This window comes from Parasteatoda tepidariorum, chromosome 9, assembly GCF_982258835.1.
Source record: "Parasteatoda tepidariorum strain Cologne lab strain chromosome 9, Ptep-v5.0, whole genome shotgun sequence".
Taxonomy (NCBI): domain Eukaryota; kingdom Metazoa; phylum Arthropoda; class Arachnida; order Araneae; family Theridiidae; genus Parasteatoda; species Parasteatoda tepidariorum.
In genome coordinates, this window is record NC_141763.1 from 82,495,270 (window position 1) to 82,512,979 (window position 17,710).

The 17,710-nt window shown below is 28.8% G+C and overlaps 1 protein-coding gene across 2 annotated transcripts in view; it reads left to right on the forward strand.

Annotated features, from left to right (window-relative positions):
• The first annotated feature begins 1,474 nt into the window (after nt 1-1,474).
• Nucleotides 1,475-17,710, forward strand: part of LOC107442552 (uncharacterized) — a 37,004-nt gene continuing 20,768 nt past the window's right edge. For both annotated transcript variants that reach the window (XM_071186718.2, XM_087150527.1), the window contains exons 1-4: nt 1,475-1,787; nt 2,844-3,034; nt 6,099-6,354; nt 12,205-12,398. In XM_071186718.2, the coding sequence (XP_071042819.2) occupies nt 1,519-1,787; nt 2,844-3,034; nt 6,099-6,354; nt 12,205-12,398 (910 nt within the window). In that variant the 5' untranslated portion in view covers nt 1,475-1,518. The remainder of the gene's footprint in view (nt 1,788-2,843; nt 3,035-6,098; nt 6,355-12,204; nt 12,399-17,710) is intronic.

Genomic DNA, 17,710 nt, shown 5'->3' on the forward strand with positions numbered 1-17,710 from the left:
CGAAAATTGGCAACTGTTTTCCATGAGAAAAATATCAGAGACTATTAATAAGCGTAAAGTAAAATACGTTTTATAAGACTATGATTATACTTCTTTATTTATGGATGTTATACTTGCCCGTTGTCTGCATTAAAATATTAACATAGTAGACGAAAATACTATACAGGTAAATGCTCTTTAATTTATAATTTGACAATTTTATTTTATTTTATTTTATATCCGTCGTTAAACAGCCGACCCAATTATTTGGGTTTACGTCTACTAATGTTCAACTCTGTTGCCTTGTAATTTTGAACCACTCCAGAAGACGAGGAAACTCCTGGATCTGTACCCCCAGAGGTAATGATTTGTTATGGGAACATGGAAGACTTTGCGAACCCATGAACTATTGGACATGGGCCCAGTGCCCTACCAAACAGGTTATCCCGGTACTTAATTTGGCAATTGAAGAAAAGCTGTGATTTAAATTTTCCATAGCCTTGCTGCGTGCTTCGGGAAAAAAATATAAAAGTATAGAACCTGGATACTTAGGCCTAATAATTTTTTAGATTTTTTGTATCGAGGCTTAAAATACCTCGGGCTGTTATTTATTGTTGGTCATCATTAAAACCGGAACAAATTTTTTAAAAGTACTTGAGTAAACGTTACATAAAACGTGAAAGATTTTGCGAAAAAAATTTTTTTGGTTAAGAGTGTTTTCTATAGCTTTTTTTCTTTGCCAAAGAAAATAAGAAAGTCAAAGTTTGAGCGTCTTAAACTCGAAAAGCAAAACTATAGTTTTAAAGTAAACATTCTGTCATCCAGTAAAGAATTATCTGGGCTTTCAAATGGATATAAAGCTAAAACATTTAGGAAGATATCATGCGGTTTTTAAAAAAAATTGTCAATTCGGTAAAATTTGCAAATTTTGAAAAAAATATTTAAAGAAATGAATAATTTTCAATTTAAAAAGTTAGGTGTACAACAGTTATAAAATAAGCATATTGTTTGCAAGAAAAAATTATTTCGTAGGATGGCAGAGTCTTCGATGGATAGTCTAAACTTCTTCCGTCCTCTTGAAAAGTCTCTACTTTCTCTGCGTGATCTCCAATAATTACTTAATGCTCGCGAAATGTTGATCTGGTTGGTTAAACGAATAAGAGAAGTGAACTGAACAGAGGAAATATTTTAATAATGATTTTCTACAAAAAAAAGTGTTGTTTTATATTGCATCAGAATTGATAGTCCCCCCCCCCCTTAACTTCTTCCTTCCTCTTAAAAAGGTCTCTAATGCGCAATCGCCAAACGGGCAATAATTACTTAACGCCTGCGAAGAGTTGATCTGATTAAACGGGTAGAAAGAGTTAGTCAAACGGTGGGATGAAACGATTTTCGAAATTCCATGCCTTTAATACAATTATTTTAAAGTACTCTGATTGGAAATTAATCAAAAATTGGATTACGGAAAGATCAAATATGTTCTGATCAAAACTGTTCTTGGCATTTATTAATATCATATGATTTTTTATAGAAATATTAATGAGTATAAAAAGTGAAAGTGGAAGCTCATATCACTGGAATGAAAGATCTCTAATGGATTGGAAGCTCAATGGTATGTCTAGTGACGGAGAGGTTAAGACACCTAAACTAAAACCGGCAAGAGTAGTAGAAAAACATACAAGGACATGTGGAAATCCAAAGAAAGAGAGAGAGCTAGTGGTTGTGTTTGGCCAAACGTCCAGTTTACATGGCGCGTCCCGAGTTTGCTCGCCAAGAAATTCCACAAAAATAACAAGGATATTCTACTCGTAAGTTCTATAGTAGTTTATAATATTTAATACCGAAAATGTAAAGAGAAATAAGTTACGATTGCGTACATGTATTATGTATGCTTATATATATATATATATATATATATATATATATATATATATATATATATATATATATATATATATATATATATATATATATATATATATATATATATATATATATATATATATATATATATATAACCTCTTTGGAAATGTGTCAATGTTCTTCCTTCTCAGGGAAAGTGAGCGTCAGCTCCTGCTAGGTCAAAAAGCATGACATAACATAAGGTGCTTTCCGGTTTTTTCCCAAATATCTAACAAACAATTGAAAAAATGTTCATAAAAAAGTTGTATAGATCGGTAAAGCTTAAATAAAATGAGTACCGTTATGATATATATATATTTTTAATATGCTTATTAACGTATGGTGAAAGTGGGTGAAACCTATGGTGACAACTGTCATTTTCATTCTACTTCGAGTAAGCCAATCCCGTCAAGTATCAATTCTCTGGGCACGTTCTATATTCTTACAGGAAGATTTCAATTCTTGCAGTATATATATATATATATATATATATATATATATATATATATATATATATATATATATATATATATATATATATATATATATATATATATATATATATATATATATATATATATATATATATATATATATATTGATTACTTAGCACAAGGACACGCATGAAGCCATGTAGAACGCAAACAAACTAATTATGCGTTGAAGTTGCCAGGTACAAAGAACAAACATATATCATGGTTACTGTAAAACGCATAAACAAATAATAAATCTAAGTCAAGTGAAAGACAAAGACAAGAAAGAATTATATTTCAATAAATTCGATGAGCTATGCGGTTCCGTATTTAATTAACTCCACGTTAATTATCATTCTAACTTACGTGTAGAAACTTAGCTCAACTTTAAATATCAATCGGTAAAGAAGTTGCCATTGATCGAAAAATAGAAAATAGAAGAAAAAGAGATATTTTAGAGGGCACCCTGAGCTGATATTTTTCTTGCAGGATCCTGATGGTACTGTGCTTCTTATCAGTAACAATAGGAGTATCATCTCTTCTTCAAGAAGCATTCAGCAAAGAATCGACCATCATAAGCACCATAAATAAAGAATACTCCAGTGGACGAGATGAAGATCCCGATTACTTTCCAGAATACCCTCGTGTAACAGTATGCAGGAACCCTTCTTATAAAATAGGTAATGTTTCAACACTTATACTACCTAGTTATATTAATTTCATTTAAAATGATATTGTTGTCATTTTAAATATCATTTAAAATGATATTGTTGTCATTTTAAATTTCATTTAAAATGATATTGTTGTCATTTCAAATTTCATTTAAAATGACATATTGTTGTGAATAACTCATTTTATTATTTCAATTGGAATCGATTTTACATTATTTAGGTTTATAGAAAAATGTTTCAAAGGTCAAACATACATTTAAGAAAAATTAACACAACTGATTTCAGATTTATTTTAAAATACTAATACGGTTGCATCATCTCCACATGCCATTCACGCTTATTTTGCTTGTGTTTAAACACTGTTAGAAATTTCTCGAAAAAAAATGGTTAAATAACAATTTATTGAGTGGTTATTTTCCCATATTTAATCAAAACTGTCAAATAACCGTAAATAAAATGGTATTCAATCAGCTAAGTTTGAGAAAAACTGTTTATTAACTACTTTCACTTAAGCAAGCAGAATTTTATCGCACCAACTAGAACCACCTAATGAATCTACTTAGTTCTTCGCAACTGCGTCATGACCAGCAGAACTGGAATTCGAGTCCTAGTGTTGACACCACAATATTTCCTCCATTCCCTTCAACGTATGAAGAATTTCCAGAGTCCGGCACTCTCCAATGCCCATTACCTTACGAGAAGCCGAGCTCCTATGTCCAGTTAAACAATCAATTTTTTTTTTACGTTTTTGAAAAATACTAGTTGTAAATGGTTAAAAAACCGTATAGTTTTGCATTCATGGTTTTATAGCCATACTTTTTGCAAATGGTTTCAAAACCATAAAGGGAAAAAATTGTTCCTTAACGTAAACTTTACGGTTAATCGGATGGACAGACAGCTGCCAGTTACTTTACCATAATTTTAGAATGAAACTTTTAACAGTGTACACGGCATAATGAAAAAGAAATTAAATCATTATTAAAAGCCGTAATAATGAGTTAATTTTTTTTAATAATGATTTAATTTTAATAGAACTATAACATAGCATACATCACTGATGTTATATTTTAAATTACAAAAAAAAAAGGGATTCATTAGCATTTTTAATTGCTGCCACAATGTTTAAAGATAATTCTATGAGGAAAATTATTCGTCACTCGTTCCTCTCGAACAAACAAATTTATAACTTTTGACGACTTTTAAGCTAGGGCACTAAAATTTGTCCTTTACAACCGTTATCCAATTTTCAGGATTCTTACATACTGGCATAAATGGTTCAGGAATTCCGTAAACCAGGGCGAGTCTACCCATTTTTTCAGTTTGTCAACTTTCAAGTGGTCAAACTTTTGTAAATATTAAAGAAAAAAGGCTTTTAATAGGTGTTTCGGAATCGCTATTTATCCCTCTTTAAAGCTGTGAAATCGATTTTAAAAAATATTAACAGTTACGCTGTTACTGTATATTGTTATAGAACTGCTGACAAATCTCTCGTATGGGGCGAGTCTTTATCGTATTAATCGTATTTATCGTAATTATTATTAATCGTAAACCAGGGCGAGTCTACCCATTTTTTCAGTTTGTCAACTTTCAAGTGGTCAAACTTTTGTAAATATTAAAGAAAAAAGGCTTTTAATAGGTGTTTCGGAATCGCTATTTATCCCTCTTTAAAGCTGTGAAATCGATTTTAGAAAATATTAACAGTTACGCTGTTACTGTATATTTTTATAGAACTGCTGACAAATCTCTCGTATGGGGCGAGTCTACCCATTCTACTAAAATGAATGTTAACATTGTAAATAATCAAATTTTACTATTAAATTGTTATTTTAGTTACTATATAGGATATTTATGAAGTAAAATTCATAACTTTATTATATATTCCATTTTTTTATTCATAAAATAACACAAATTGAGTATTTGATCGATTATCACATTTTGATCACAGTTTTGTTTTTATAATCATTAACATTATAAAATAACATTTTTTTCTGATTATTGTTGATAAAAATAAATTAAAATTAATATAAATTTACAATTAAATAATTAATAAATAATAATAATTAAAGATTATTAACAAAATCGAAATTCAAACATTGGGAATCATGAAAAATCCTTTTCCCATTCCTTTGGGAGGTAATAATAATTTATAAATAATAATTTATTTAACTTGCATTAAATAAAAAAAGTTAATTTTGTAATATAAAAATTGAAAAAATAGGTAAAATAAACATATTTTATATTTGCATTTGTATTTAACCTATAAATTTTCTTATTAATGATAAATTTATCAATGCAGAATTAAAATAATATACTCAAATTCATTTGAAATGACTTAATTTTAATATAAACAAAGTTCTAAATTATATTATTATGCTTTATTAAAACTAAATACGAATGGGTAGACTCGCCCCGCGAATTCTGGCTTTTTGTTTACAACAGCAAAACTTACATTCTTTTTGTTTTGTTTTGTTTTTTCATATAAAATTAATGTAATCTTAGTCTTAGATAAGTTTATCACTTAACCAAAGGGAAAATAGTAATAATAATAATATACTTACGGAGCACCAACTAAAAGTTTGCTGATTTTCAATACAAATCTCTCAAACGACGTTTGAACAGATCGGTTAAAAAGACACCAAATAAATAAAAACGGATCAAACTACTACAGCGCCATCTTCCTTAGAGTCTGAACTAAGGTCTCCGTCGGTAAAAAAAATTTTATTTGCAATTTAAAATAGTGAAAATTAAATAAAACTTAAATGGGTAGACTCGCCCCTGGATGGGTAGACTCTCCCCGGTTTGCGGTTATAAAAAATCTACACAGACACAAAAATTTGTAAAAAAAAATCTTAAGTGCAAAACAGTCGAAAAGAAATCTTCTAAAAATGCCTCATAATGTCTCCAAAAATATAAAATACTTTTAAAACTAATGAAGTTTGAAATAGCTATCAAAATTAATCATGCCCCTATCTAAACTTTCCTTTTAATTAACTGTGATAGAACATATTGCGCTAGTCCTGAATTTGTAAAAGCAACTGAAAATTTGACACGATATCGTTTTATTCTTTTGCAGATATCAATGATACTTTCTTAAGCCTTGTAGAATATGCCTCGATTAGTCTAGGATATCCTTTTATGTCTTTGAGCCCACAAGAAATATCTATGATTGCGGAATTGGTTGATCCTGATGCTTTGACCAATGTTGCACGAAATCCAACATTGGATGAATTCAAAATGAAACTTGAGAATGCCGAAAAGCGATATCAGGAATTGAAAAAGATGCACAAGAACTTTAACTTAAGGAACTTTCTTTTCGAAAACAGCGTCAGGTATGTTTTTATTTTAGGTTTATTTCTACTTCATACAGGCGTCTGTATTTATATTTCTTTTTAAAAAATTGTGCAGGGAAAATCTAATAGCTTCTTTTTCTCTCTTTATCACAAAAGAATCCTTTCAAGTAATAATACTCAACCAAATCATAAAGGATAAGGGGGTGCAGGATACCAACAATGTCAACCTTTATCTATCAAAAGATAGAACCGAGTTAGCATGTCTTATACACTAGAAAATGGGAATAGTAGTGATAGCTACGCAACATTACTCTCCGACCAAAATTTTATCTATAATCGGATTTAATAAATGGATACCACTAGTTATTTCATTGCCATTTTACGAGAAGTCGAGAGAGGTGTATTAAGATCACGGTTGTAGGCATGGTCGATCCTTAATTGCTATAGACAGGGTTAGCCCTTAAGTCACTTCACGTCACAAAAAATAGCGTCTCTGAATAAGGAAATTTTGAACAAATTTCAAAATAGCTCCCCTGAATAAGAAAAGCCGACTTATCCGCCATTTCGGAGTAAAAGCTTTTCCCAATGTGGAAGAAACACAAAATTTGGCCACTAAGATAATCCGTAAAGAAAAGCGTGTTTGCTTACATCGATTCAATTATTTTTCGAAATTTACTTGCACAAATTCATTACAAAAATTATAATTATTGTTATTTAAAATAAAAATATTATTCATTACTAGATAGAAACAGTTTATACACATTTTTGGTTCCTTAATAATAATAAAATTAAAAAAATGAAAAATAATATTTTTAAAAACCACGTTTTTGTAGTTGAGAATAATAATTTTAAAAAAAATTTGAAAAACGAAAAACGTGGGGCGCATGAAATACATAGCAGTAATGTTATATTAGTGTGTGTATGTGTGCTCTTGAGAATATGTGTATGTATATCTGTAATTGTAATTGTATCTGAATGTGGATGTGGAATATGTTTGCGTACATGCATATGTATATGGATGTATATGTGGCTGTGCATGTGTATGAGTAAGAAAATGTGTATATGTATGTGTATATGTACTGTTATGTATTTCATGCGCCCCACGTTTTTCTTTTTTCAATTTTTTTTAAATTATTATTCTCCACTACAAAAACGTGGTTTTTAAAAATATTATTTTTTATTTTGAATTATAATTTTTTTTAATCTTTAATTTTTATTTTATATTTTTAAAAATTATTACTTTTCAATTATTATTCTTCACTACAAAAAACGTGGTTTTTAAAAATATATATTTTTATTTAGATTATTTTTCTTAGTCAAGAGTAGTCAAGACTACTAAAAGACCACTACTAAAATAATAGAACTTTCAATTTAAATTAGGGATACAAAACTCTTTATAGAAAAACAATACCTTTACGACTTTCATTAGTTTTATGCTGATGACAACCAAAACAATCTGGAACCCTACCATGAGCTCCATGGAATGAAATTCCATCTGGGAATGACGTCACGTTCCAACGGGAATTATTTTTCCCCACCACGAACACCTTGGAAAGAGTTTCGTATCAAGAAACAACCGGTTTTCATTCCAACCAGTCTCCGGCACCTGGAATCGTCGTTCCAAGGAGGGAATGATGAATTTTTAAGGACTAAATACGATATTTCGTCGATGAATGTCTTAATTTTTTTCTATTTCATAAGAGAAGATAACAAAATTTCTAAAAGACAAACGTGCCCGAGCCATTTTCAAGACGATAATTAAAAGAGAAATGTTTTGTTTCATTAGTATGTGTGAACGAAAAGATACTTTCTGAGTTAACTAAGAAATTACGGCAAACTAAAAATAATTATGCTCTCATTATATAATAATTGTTACTATTTCTATGTTATTATTACGGGATGGCCAATACCTTTGGCCAAAACTTGGCCAATACCTTTTTCTGAAGTTCCAATCATTTCTTATTTTAATTTTCTTTCGATGAACTTTTAATTCAACAATATTTAACTTCCTTTCGAACGATAGTTCTTTATACTATACACCAATGGCAGCACATTTAAAAGAATTTTTTACAGGCATGATGTATTATAAAGTAAACAATTTATTTATAATAAGAAATACAAAAAAGAATAAAAACGTTTCAAAAAATATTTATGAAATTTGTATTTATTTCTTCTCTTACTCATTTTAAAAATTTTTATTCTCATTCTTCCATTAAAATATATACTATAAAAGCTGCGGATGTAGTTCCCTGAACTATAATTTTTAAGTATTTCATACGTAAAATGATTTTACAAGTCACGAAAAAAATTTTACGCAGATCTAGAAATTAATTTCTTGTGAACATATTTATTTAACCATCAGTAAAAACAGTCACTTTTATAATGTAACAAATAAACCAAAGTAATAAGCAAAGTAGTAACTTTTTAGTCATTCATATTGTTACAATTTTAATTGAAAACTAATGAACTTTTCTGAAATTAAATTAATTTCAAAGAGATCAAGGTAAGCGTTAATTGTTTTGTCTGATAAAATTTGAATTCTTTCTGGAAATTAGTTTAGATTTAAAAACTAGTATAATTAGTAATCTATCTACTTGCAGTTCTCAGGCACAAAATTTTTAATCTTAATTCATTAAAATATGAATTTTAAGAGTTGTGCTTTTTAAAAAATATTTAAAATAAATAATGAAACGTATTAAGGGATATATCAGAAATATTTATTATGAAAAAAGGATTTTATTTTATGAATTATACATGATAAATATGACAGTTTCTAATTAATAAAACTATATGTATAATAAATTGAAGAATATTTCAAAGTATTCGCAGTTCATGTTTTTTTAGTCTAATGAAAACAAAAAACATTATAAAAATAAAACAATAAGTAGTCAAAAATATTATCTAAATAGCAGAAGCTCGTTTCGTTTTACTCATGCTACTGCTGCCAAACTCAAAAAGAAAATCTAAAGTAAATTGTGTGATTGGTTAAATTTTAGCCACGCCCTGAGAGCGAGTTATCGTGGAATGTCTGATTCCAAGGGAGTGTTCATGGTACGGTATTGAGCATTCATGGAACCAAACTTTCCCAGTTTCACTTTCCAGCCGGGAATCTTCATTCCATTCCCGGTAGTTCATGGTAGGGCCCCTGAATGAGGAAAAACTGGATCTTACCACGTGATTTTTCAGCCAATAAAAATACTCCGACAATAAAAATCTTTTCACCTGGCATGTAATACTAATTTGAAATAATGGAATCGACAACAAAAGACAATCTCGAAAATAGTTTCTTTTTAAATTTTAATTTTATTTTACTTTGTATGTCTTTTTTCTCTTCATTTTCATGCATTGTCATCCAATTCTGAACTATGTGCCAAATTTGAAGTTTGTAGCTAGTCGGGAAGTTAGTTTAAAATCGATTACAAAATTCCACCCGGACAGACATACACGAAGGCAAAATTATATAAACGTGGTAAAAAATAGACAAGCAAATGAAGAAGAATCAGTAAATTTATAATTGCATTAGATATAAGCTCATCTAAAATTTATCCTGGTTTTGGACAACTTACTCCTTTTAGTCATTTGGTTGAGTTTTTAAGGAATTTGGAACACTGAAAAATGTTAGTACTGAAAAATGTCTTCCCTATTTACTTCAAGTTGAGATTCCTCAAAATAACCTTGCAAAAATATGAGAAATATATTTTTATTTTTCCATAATTACTTCATACTTAATTCCATAATTCATACTTAAATTAAATCACATTAAAAGATTCAAAGCTTAAATTTTGTAAATAAACTGCCATTACCTTCTCTTCAAATTTAATTTTAATCAATTTTTTTAATTAATTTAATTACAATTTTAAAGAAAAGAAACACTTTTAGATCCAAAAAACGCATGAAAGATCGTATATTAAATAGATTTCTTATTATAAATGTAAGCAAACCATTTGAACTTTAAGTAATATATTACCATAAGTAACTAAAAAAAAACTTAAATGAGCTAGGATTATAAAACTAACTATCTGACGTATTAGTGAATTGAAATGGATTACAAAAAGAAACAAGTAAATATTCATTTTTAACAAAACTAAAGGAAACACTTAAATGTGAATACAAAACTTTGCAATTTTGTGGAAAGTTTAGCGAATACTTATTCAGCCAATCTCTATTCTTTATTTACTGGTTTTATACCTCACAAGCACTCAAAATCATTAAATAAATTGTTAAATGTTGTTTAATGCCAGTCTTTTTGAAGTGAGTTGAGACTACTTGGTACAGTATTAAATACAGTTTTGAATCTTTGCATTATAATATTTGCATTAAAAATTTATCTTAAATTCAAGTAGGAGAAAAATATCCTAAAAGTTACATAAATTTCAAAATAAACAAACATTAATTAAATTTATGATAAAAAGAATTGAGAATAATGTTAACGTTTCACCAATATCTTTTAATCAAATATTGAAATGACAGAAATCGAAACTAATAACCAGTCCTTAATTTTTACTTCAGAATTTAATTAACCTTAAACTAAAAATGAATGAATCTATTGCATCAAATCAATTATTTTCGATCCAAACTAGCTCCTTAATGTAATTAAATGAAGTATTTCGTAAAAAAATTTGACGAGAATCATATATCACTTTACGATCAATGGGATACGTTATACATAGAAACAATGGGAAGGATTCAGTTCAAGACAATGTTTGGGACACTGAGAGGGAGGGGATGATGGCTGACGTCATGATCTACTTCATCACTGACGCTTTCTATTGGCTGTAGAGAGGATACAGGGCCCCCCTTGCGCGTAAACGAAACTGAGTAGCAACAGCGAGAAGGAGAACTATGTCACAGATACAAATAGCAAGTCAACTATTCACTGTGAACATGCATCAAACTAGATGCGTTCAAATCGAAGTTAATGCTTCAGTCGAGGTAGGCGTGTTCAGATTACGTCTGGGTCACCAATGTGAATGCAGGCTACCGACAATGTCTACCAGCTATCAAAAGTTACCTCAATATATAGAATCAAATTAACATCTCTTATATACTGGAGCATACGAATTGAATGTTTGTAGTGGTAGTTACGCTACAGATTAATCTTATTCGTTTACATTATGAAGCAATTATAAGAAAATAAAACAGCATTTCAAAACTTCAAAGAATTTTTGAGTTTGATCATGCATCTTTACCAATTTAGAGAATAGAAATTAACTTGTCACAATCTTCTCTTCTCTAACCATAAACTTCGCTTAATTGTTTCGTTTCTCTATATTTAAATAAAACGCAAATTATATTTAAATAAAATATAGCATTAAATGGTCGGGACAGCCTGGTTGGAAGGGTGTTAATCCCATATCCAAACGGTCGTGAGTTCGATCTCCAACGGGCAAAGACTCCCCGTGTAGTAAATGGTAATTGGTGCACCTTAAATCTTTCGGATCTCAAAGTCCTTCATGTTCCCATAACAAATAAATAATTCAGGGGGTACTGAATTGGAGATTAGTCGTTCTCTGTTTAAGGTCGAAATTGCGATTTGTGAATGAATGAATGGGTTCACCCTATAAACGGGCTGCGACATACATGTGTGACAGAAGTCGAATTCTTGGCTATAGATAGCGAAAAACTAGCGCACTAACTTTGCCTTATTGGCATAAGACAACAGCAACAACCATATTCGATGCATGCTGTTCTCATAGACAACTTCGAATTAGATATATGTTGTGATTTAAATACATAATTTTTCACAAAAAAAATGTGATTAATTTGCTTGGTTTTGTTTAAATTTTAAAAACCTTTAAAAATTCTTTAACTTAAGTGTGATTTCAAAGTGTTACTGTGGGGAAATTATGACAGATAATTAAGCAATTTGTGAGACTGTATTCTTTTTAGGTGTGAAAATTTCTTTCGGAGCTGCGTAATTTTCATTTACGATTTCAATTGCTGTGAAATTTTCGAACCCATTCTGACTTCGTCGGGTCTGTGCTTCACCCTCAACGTATACAACAAGAAATTGGAAAATCTGCTCAAATCTCTTGATATGACGTTCATATTTACGATTGATCTCGTTTCACCTCCTTTTTTAGGTAAGTTATTATCTTACTATTATCATTATCTTAATATGACGCTCATATTTACTATTGATCTTATTTCACCTCCTTATTTAGTTAAGTTATTATCTAATTATTATGATCTTAATATGACGTTTATATTTACAATTGATCTCGTTTCACCTCCTTATTTAGGTAAGTTATTATCTTACTATTATTATCTTAATATGACGCTCATACTATTTACTATTGATCTTATTTCACCTCCTTATTTAGTTAAGTTATTATCTAATTATTATGATCTTAATATGATGTTTATATTTACGATTGATCTCATTTCATCTCCTTATTTAGGCATGCTATCATCTTAAGTATCAACAATGTGCTAATTCCATCTTCAAATGAATAGAATAAAATAGAAATTTCTTTATTTTATTTCTTCTTTGCATTAATTTTTTTTTAAATGAACTGAAAAGAAGAAAATAAATATATTTTTGTCAAATCTAAAAGACAAAAAGTCGAAAGTCTCATTTTCGAAAGACGTGGAGGGAGATTTTCGGTTTTCATGAAAGCATATTATTGTTTATGTCAGCTGTTCCCAAACGGTGTTGCGCGGAACCCTGAAGTTCCATGTAAGGAACACAGAGGTTCCGAGAGTTCGGACTTTTTTTTAAACATTTATGATTTTCGAAACCTGCAATTAAATTCAAGTCCAGTTTATATCCATTATTTATTTAATATTTCCATTATTTTTATGAAAATTCAAAACAGTTTTCTTTCCAATAAAATGAACAAATAATGAAAATGATATGCATTTATTGAAAATTGTATCAGTATTTCGCAACGTATAAAAATAACTAAATTCAAAATAGGAAGAACATGTTTCTTACGTTTTATCATTCTCGTTTTTTATTTTTTCGTCCTTTATCATTTATATTTTAATAAAAATCATATTTAAGCTCATTCATTTCCAGTTTATGCATACACTAAAATGAAGGAGCTACACATACTCTAAAGTGAATTGAAGAACTAAACTATATGCCAATTCAGACCTGTGAATCCAATTTATCGTATATTTAAACTATTTGTCTAAAAAAATACAAAATTGAAAATGACCTCAAATAAAACTCAAGGGACTTCAAATCAAATAATTAAGAAAACTCTACCATTAAGTTTAATAAAAAGACGATTTATTAACTCAACAACAAATTATAGCATCACCGTTCCGAAGACAAATCTTGCACTCATTCAAAAAACTATTTACATTCCAAAACTATCACCATGGCAACCACAGAACTCTACTCGTTGCCATATACTAACAATCATATAATAGGTACATTATTTAACAAAAAATACGATGCCCACAAGCACATAATATCTTACAATTTAGCAAAATTCTTGTGTAAAATTATGGTAGGGCTTGCTTCAGACGTAAAACAAATGTTTTTGGACCCTTACTATACTAGACCAATATTATTTATTGAGGTTTAGATTTTACTTCATCCCTTAAAAGCGTGTGAGAATCTCTTCGATATCAACTTAAAATAACATGTAAGGGAAGGTTTTTTATCTTCCTACTATGTGCGATTTTGGATAAATAAAAACGAAGTAAATTGGAGACATCACAACATTTAATATACACAGTTATTTACAAGTTAATATAAAATATATAAATCCATTATTACTTTTAAATCCCAATGTCTGGAACGCCAATATAGTAATTATTATTATTGAGTTGTCTTAGCAACGTTGTTGTTATTTTTCATAAAACTAAATATAAATGCTTGTTATGTTATTGCTCTTGCGCACCACAGCACTCCCCCCCCCCTAGTGAGTTACTCGAACGATGAAGAACCTCATGTGTAACGTGCTGGAATGCGCACTGTACGTCCAGATCTAGTCACTTGGGGTGGAATAACAAGCTTCACTCTTTTGTTTCCGTTGCCTTGCTCTGTAGCACCTCTAGAAATTGTAGACGATGAAATAGGCCCAAAATTATTTTCAACCAGTAAAGGTGTTTCTGAAGTCTTTTCAGATTCTGTAGAATTGTCCGAAAAATAGGGCTTTATTCTATCTATAGATACATTAACTTCTTTTTGCTTCATTTTAACAGTGAAATTTTATCGGTTCTCTTTAACTCTTTAAAGACCCAAGCAGAAGAAAATTTACCACTGTAAACATCCTTAGTTTTTCATTCGCAAATGAACTCACCCATTTTGTTGGGGGCTATCTTTGGTCATTTGCTTCACAGCTGGCAAGAGTATCCCCCACGTCACTAATAAATCAAAGGCGTGCTCATCTTGACAGTGGAACTTCCTGGCATTCAAACTAACAATCGGCTTGTGAAGATCGCTTATTTTTCCCCCCATTGAACAATTTTCTCCTTAACTATTTTAAAGCGGGAATAAAGAGATTTTTATATCTTTTTCCCAAATCTCCTTTTCAATTATTATTTATTTATTTTTCTTCATTTTTTTTAAGTTTCTGTTTATTTTTTCTTCAAACTGATTATTTTGAATGGATATGTCATACAAAAAAAAAAGTTTTATTTTTAAAATGTGTTGAAAGATCAGCTTTCTAAAAGTAACAAAAACATTTTTAATTTTGTAATTTTTTTTATGAGTTAATATTAACTGAACTCGCGTTCTTTTCAGTTTTAAGAATCAAATAAAGCTTCGATTATATTGAAGTTCGTTAATAGAAATGTTTTTGTAAAATATTTATTTGAACTATTTTCCTGATTTGAATACGTGGAAGAATAACAGAAATAACTTTCCAAATGCGTAGATATTTAGGTGTAACTGTAGCAAGAGACGCTGAAACTGGAAATTACTGTTTATTAATTACTGTGAAAAGCCGATGACTACCCATAATATGAAAGTATGATTATCCATCACTGGAATTCGAACCTGGTTCCCCTCAGCGAAAGGCGGATGTTCTATAGCCTGAGCCGCAACGGCTTTATATCACATTTTTAGAACTAATGATATTATGACTACAATTTTGAGTAAGGAATATCATAACGAAAAACCAAGTTTTTTGCAGTAATTGGATTTTTTACCGCTTGTTAGTAAAGATTTAGAAATCAACTGAAAAAAGGAAATTGTAATACTTCTTTTTAATATTAATTATAGAATTAAAAAAAAAAAGCATTTAGCATTTTTTACAGAGTTCGTACTATTTTAAACGAAATATTTTTATTCATTGATCTATGAAATTAATCCTGCCGCCGAAACAAATAAAATTGTTTAACAAATAAAATTTACTTAATTTCTTTTCTTACGTAATGTAATATAAGCTTTTTAAATAATAAATAATGAGTTCCTTCATTTATATTAATTTAGAAGTTTTTCCGTTTCGCGTAACGAAAATGGGTGCATGTTAGCTATTTCTCTTTTATGTCTATATATATATATATATATATATATATATATATAAATTTTTTTTTTCCTTTCTTATTTTTTTTTTAAAAAAAAAATAATAAGGAAACCTAAATTTCTTGTAGGTGGTATCTTTGGTATTATTTAATAGTATATCTAAATAATGTTTTTTGAAATGCATATAAATGAAATATATGAATCAATCTGAATTATTTTGATTGATGTCTGGTTTTATCCATAACTATGCTACCTACACCTTTAAAGCCATATTTTGCTCAACATAAAATATCTGAAATATCTTGAAACATGAAAATAGTTTACTTATACCACTCTTTACATTGTTAAATTCATTTATGGTGACAAAAAAATTATTTTCGTAAACAAATAAATATCGGATAATTCAGCAATAATACTGTTTTTAGAATAATAACAAATCAGACAAAAAAATTAACGATTAAATAAGGTATGGTACTTTTTAGCTGGTGGTTTTTTTTTTATTTTCTGAGATAAGAGATTATCTTTTAAAATTGCTATTAAATTAAATTATTTATTTATTTGAATAAACCATTGACTGGGTGAAATTTATCATTGCAAATGAGTGTATTGTCAATTCTATTTAACTACCTGCACTCAATTACACACTTTACCTACTAATCACATGAGAGTACTACCGGATGGTTGCAAATAATAGCGGCGTATAGTGCTTGGAAATAGATTCCTAGTATTTTTCAAACAAGATAAGATGCTATTGTCAATGCCTATCTATTTACTTCACTTTTCGGCTTAGTCACAAAAGAACACAAATATGCCATCCTTTCGCCGTTCAGTGACCAAGGAAAATCGCTTTCTGCACTTCTCCTGACTGATGGTTTTTCTTTTCGAAATCTTCTATTTGTTGCATTCAAACTCGTTTTTAACAACTAATGATTTAAAAGGCTCATTATCACCTAATTCTTTTCTCTAATAAATCAGTTAATTTTGAAATTTTTCCATAAATATATATTAGATATATATTGAAACAATTTTGTTCAATTTTTAAGTCAACTAAGTATCTAACAATTTGACTTAAGTAATCAAAAGAGTGACTAACAATTAAAATTGCACCATTCAGAAAACTCCAGATAATAGATACTTACTATTATGTATCGTGATTTGAAGATAATTTTTTTACCTGGATGCTTTTTGCTGCTATCTGATCCAGGACGCAAAATTTATTATATACATAATTTATTCATTTATTACATAATTTACTATAAGATTATTCAATTAAATTAAATTCTTATCATCAATGTAAAAAAAAAAGCAATAAACTTATTTTTAAGCTGATTTAGAAATTGTAATAGTAGTAAAAAAGTAAATAATGATTAACAGGCTCTGGTTTACAATTAGAATATATAACTTGTTTTGTTTCTCAAAGAAAATGTATTCGAATTTAATAAGCTATTTTCATAACAATTAATTATTTACAAACATTACAGGTGAAATCTGAAAAACCATTTCATTCAGGAAGATTTACGATATTGTTTGACCATACCTAGTGAATTACTGATATACAATAACTGCATTATCAAAAATGCTTACATAAAAGTGAGATAACATTTAAAAAATTCCCTTACATGAAAGTAATTTCCTGTAAACAATAATTTTATATAATTTATTATCCTTAATAAATAATTCATTTTATTTTGAAAGCATTTTAAGTATAAAATCACTGAAATTTAAGACTCGAAAATAATAGGAAATCAATACCAAAAAGAACGAAATTACTACAACACAATGATGCAAATATAATAGAATAAAACGAAATTGAAAAAAAAAAAGAAAAAATTATTTATTTTTTTTAAATATTTGTATAGTATTTAAAATTATATAAAAAGGCATTTTAATGTATGCATTATATAACGTTAATCATAAATTTAGATAGAATTGAATTCTGTTTTCCTTAATTGAGCATAAAATGGAAATTTT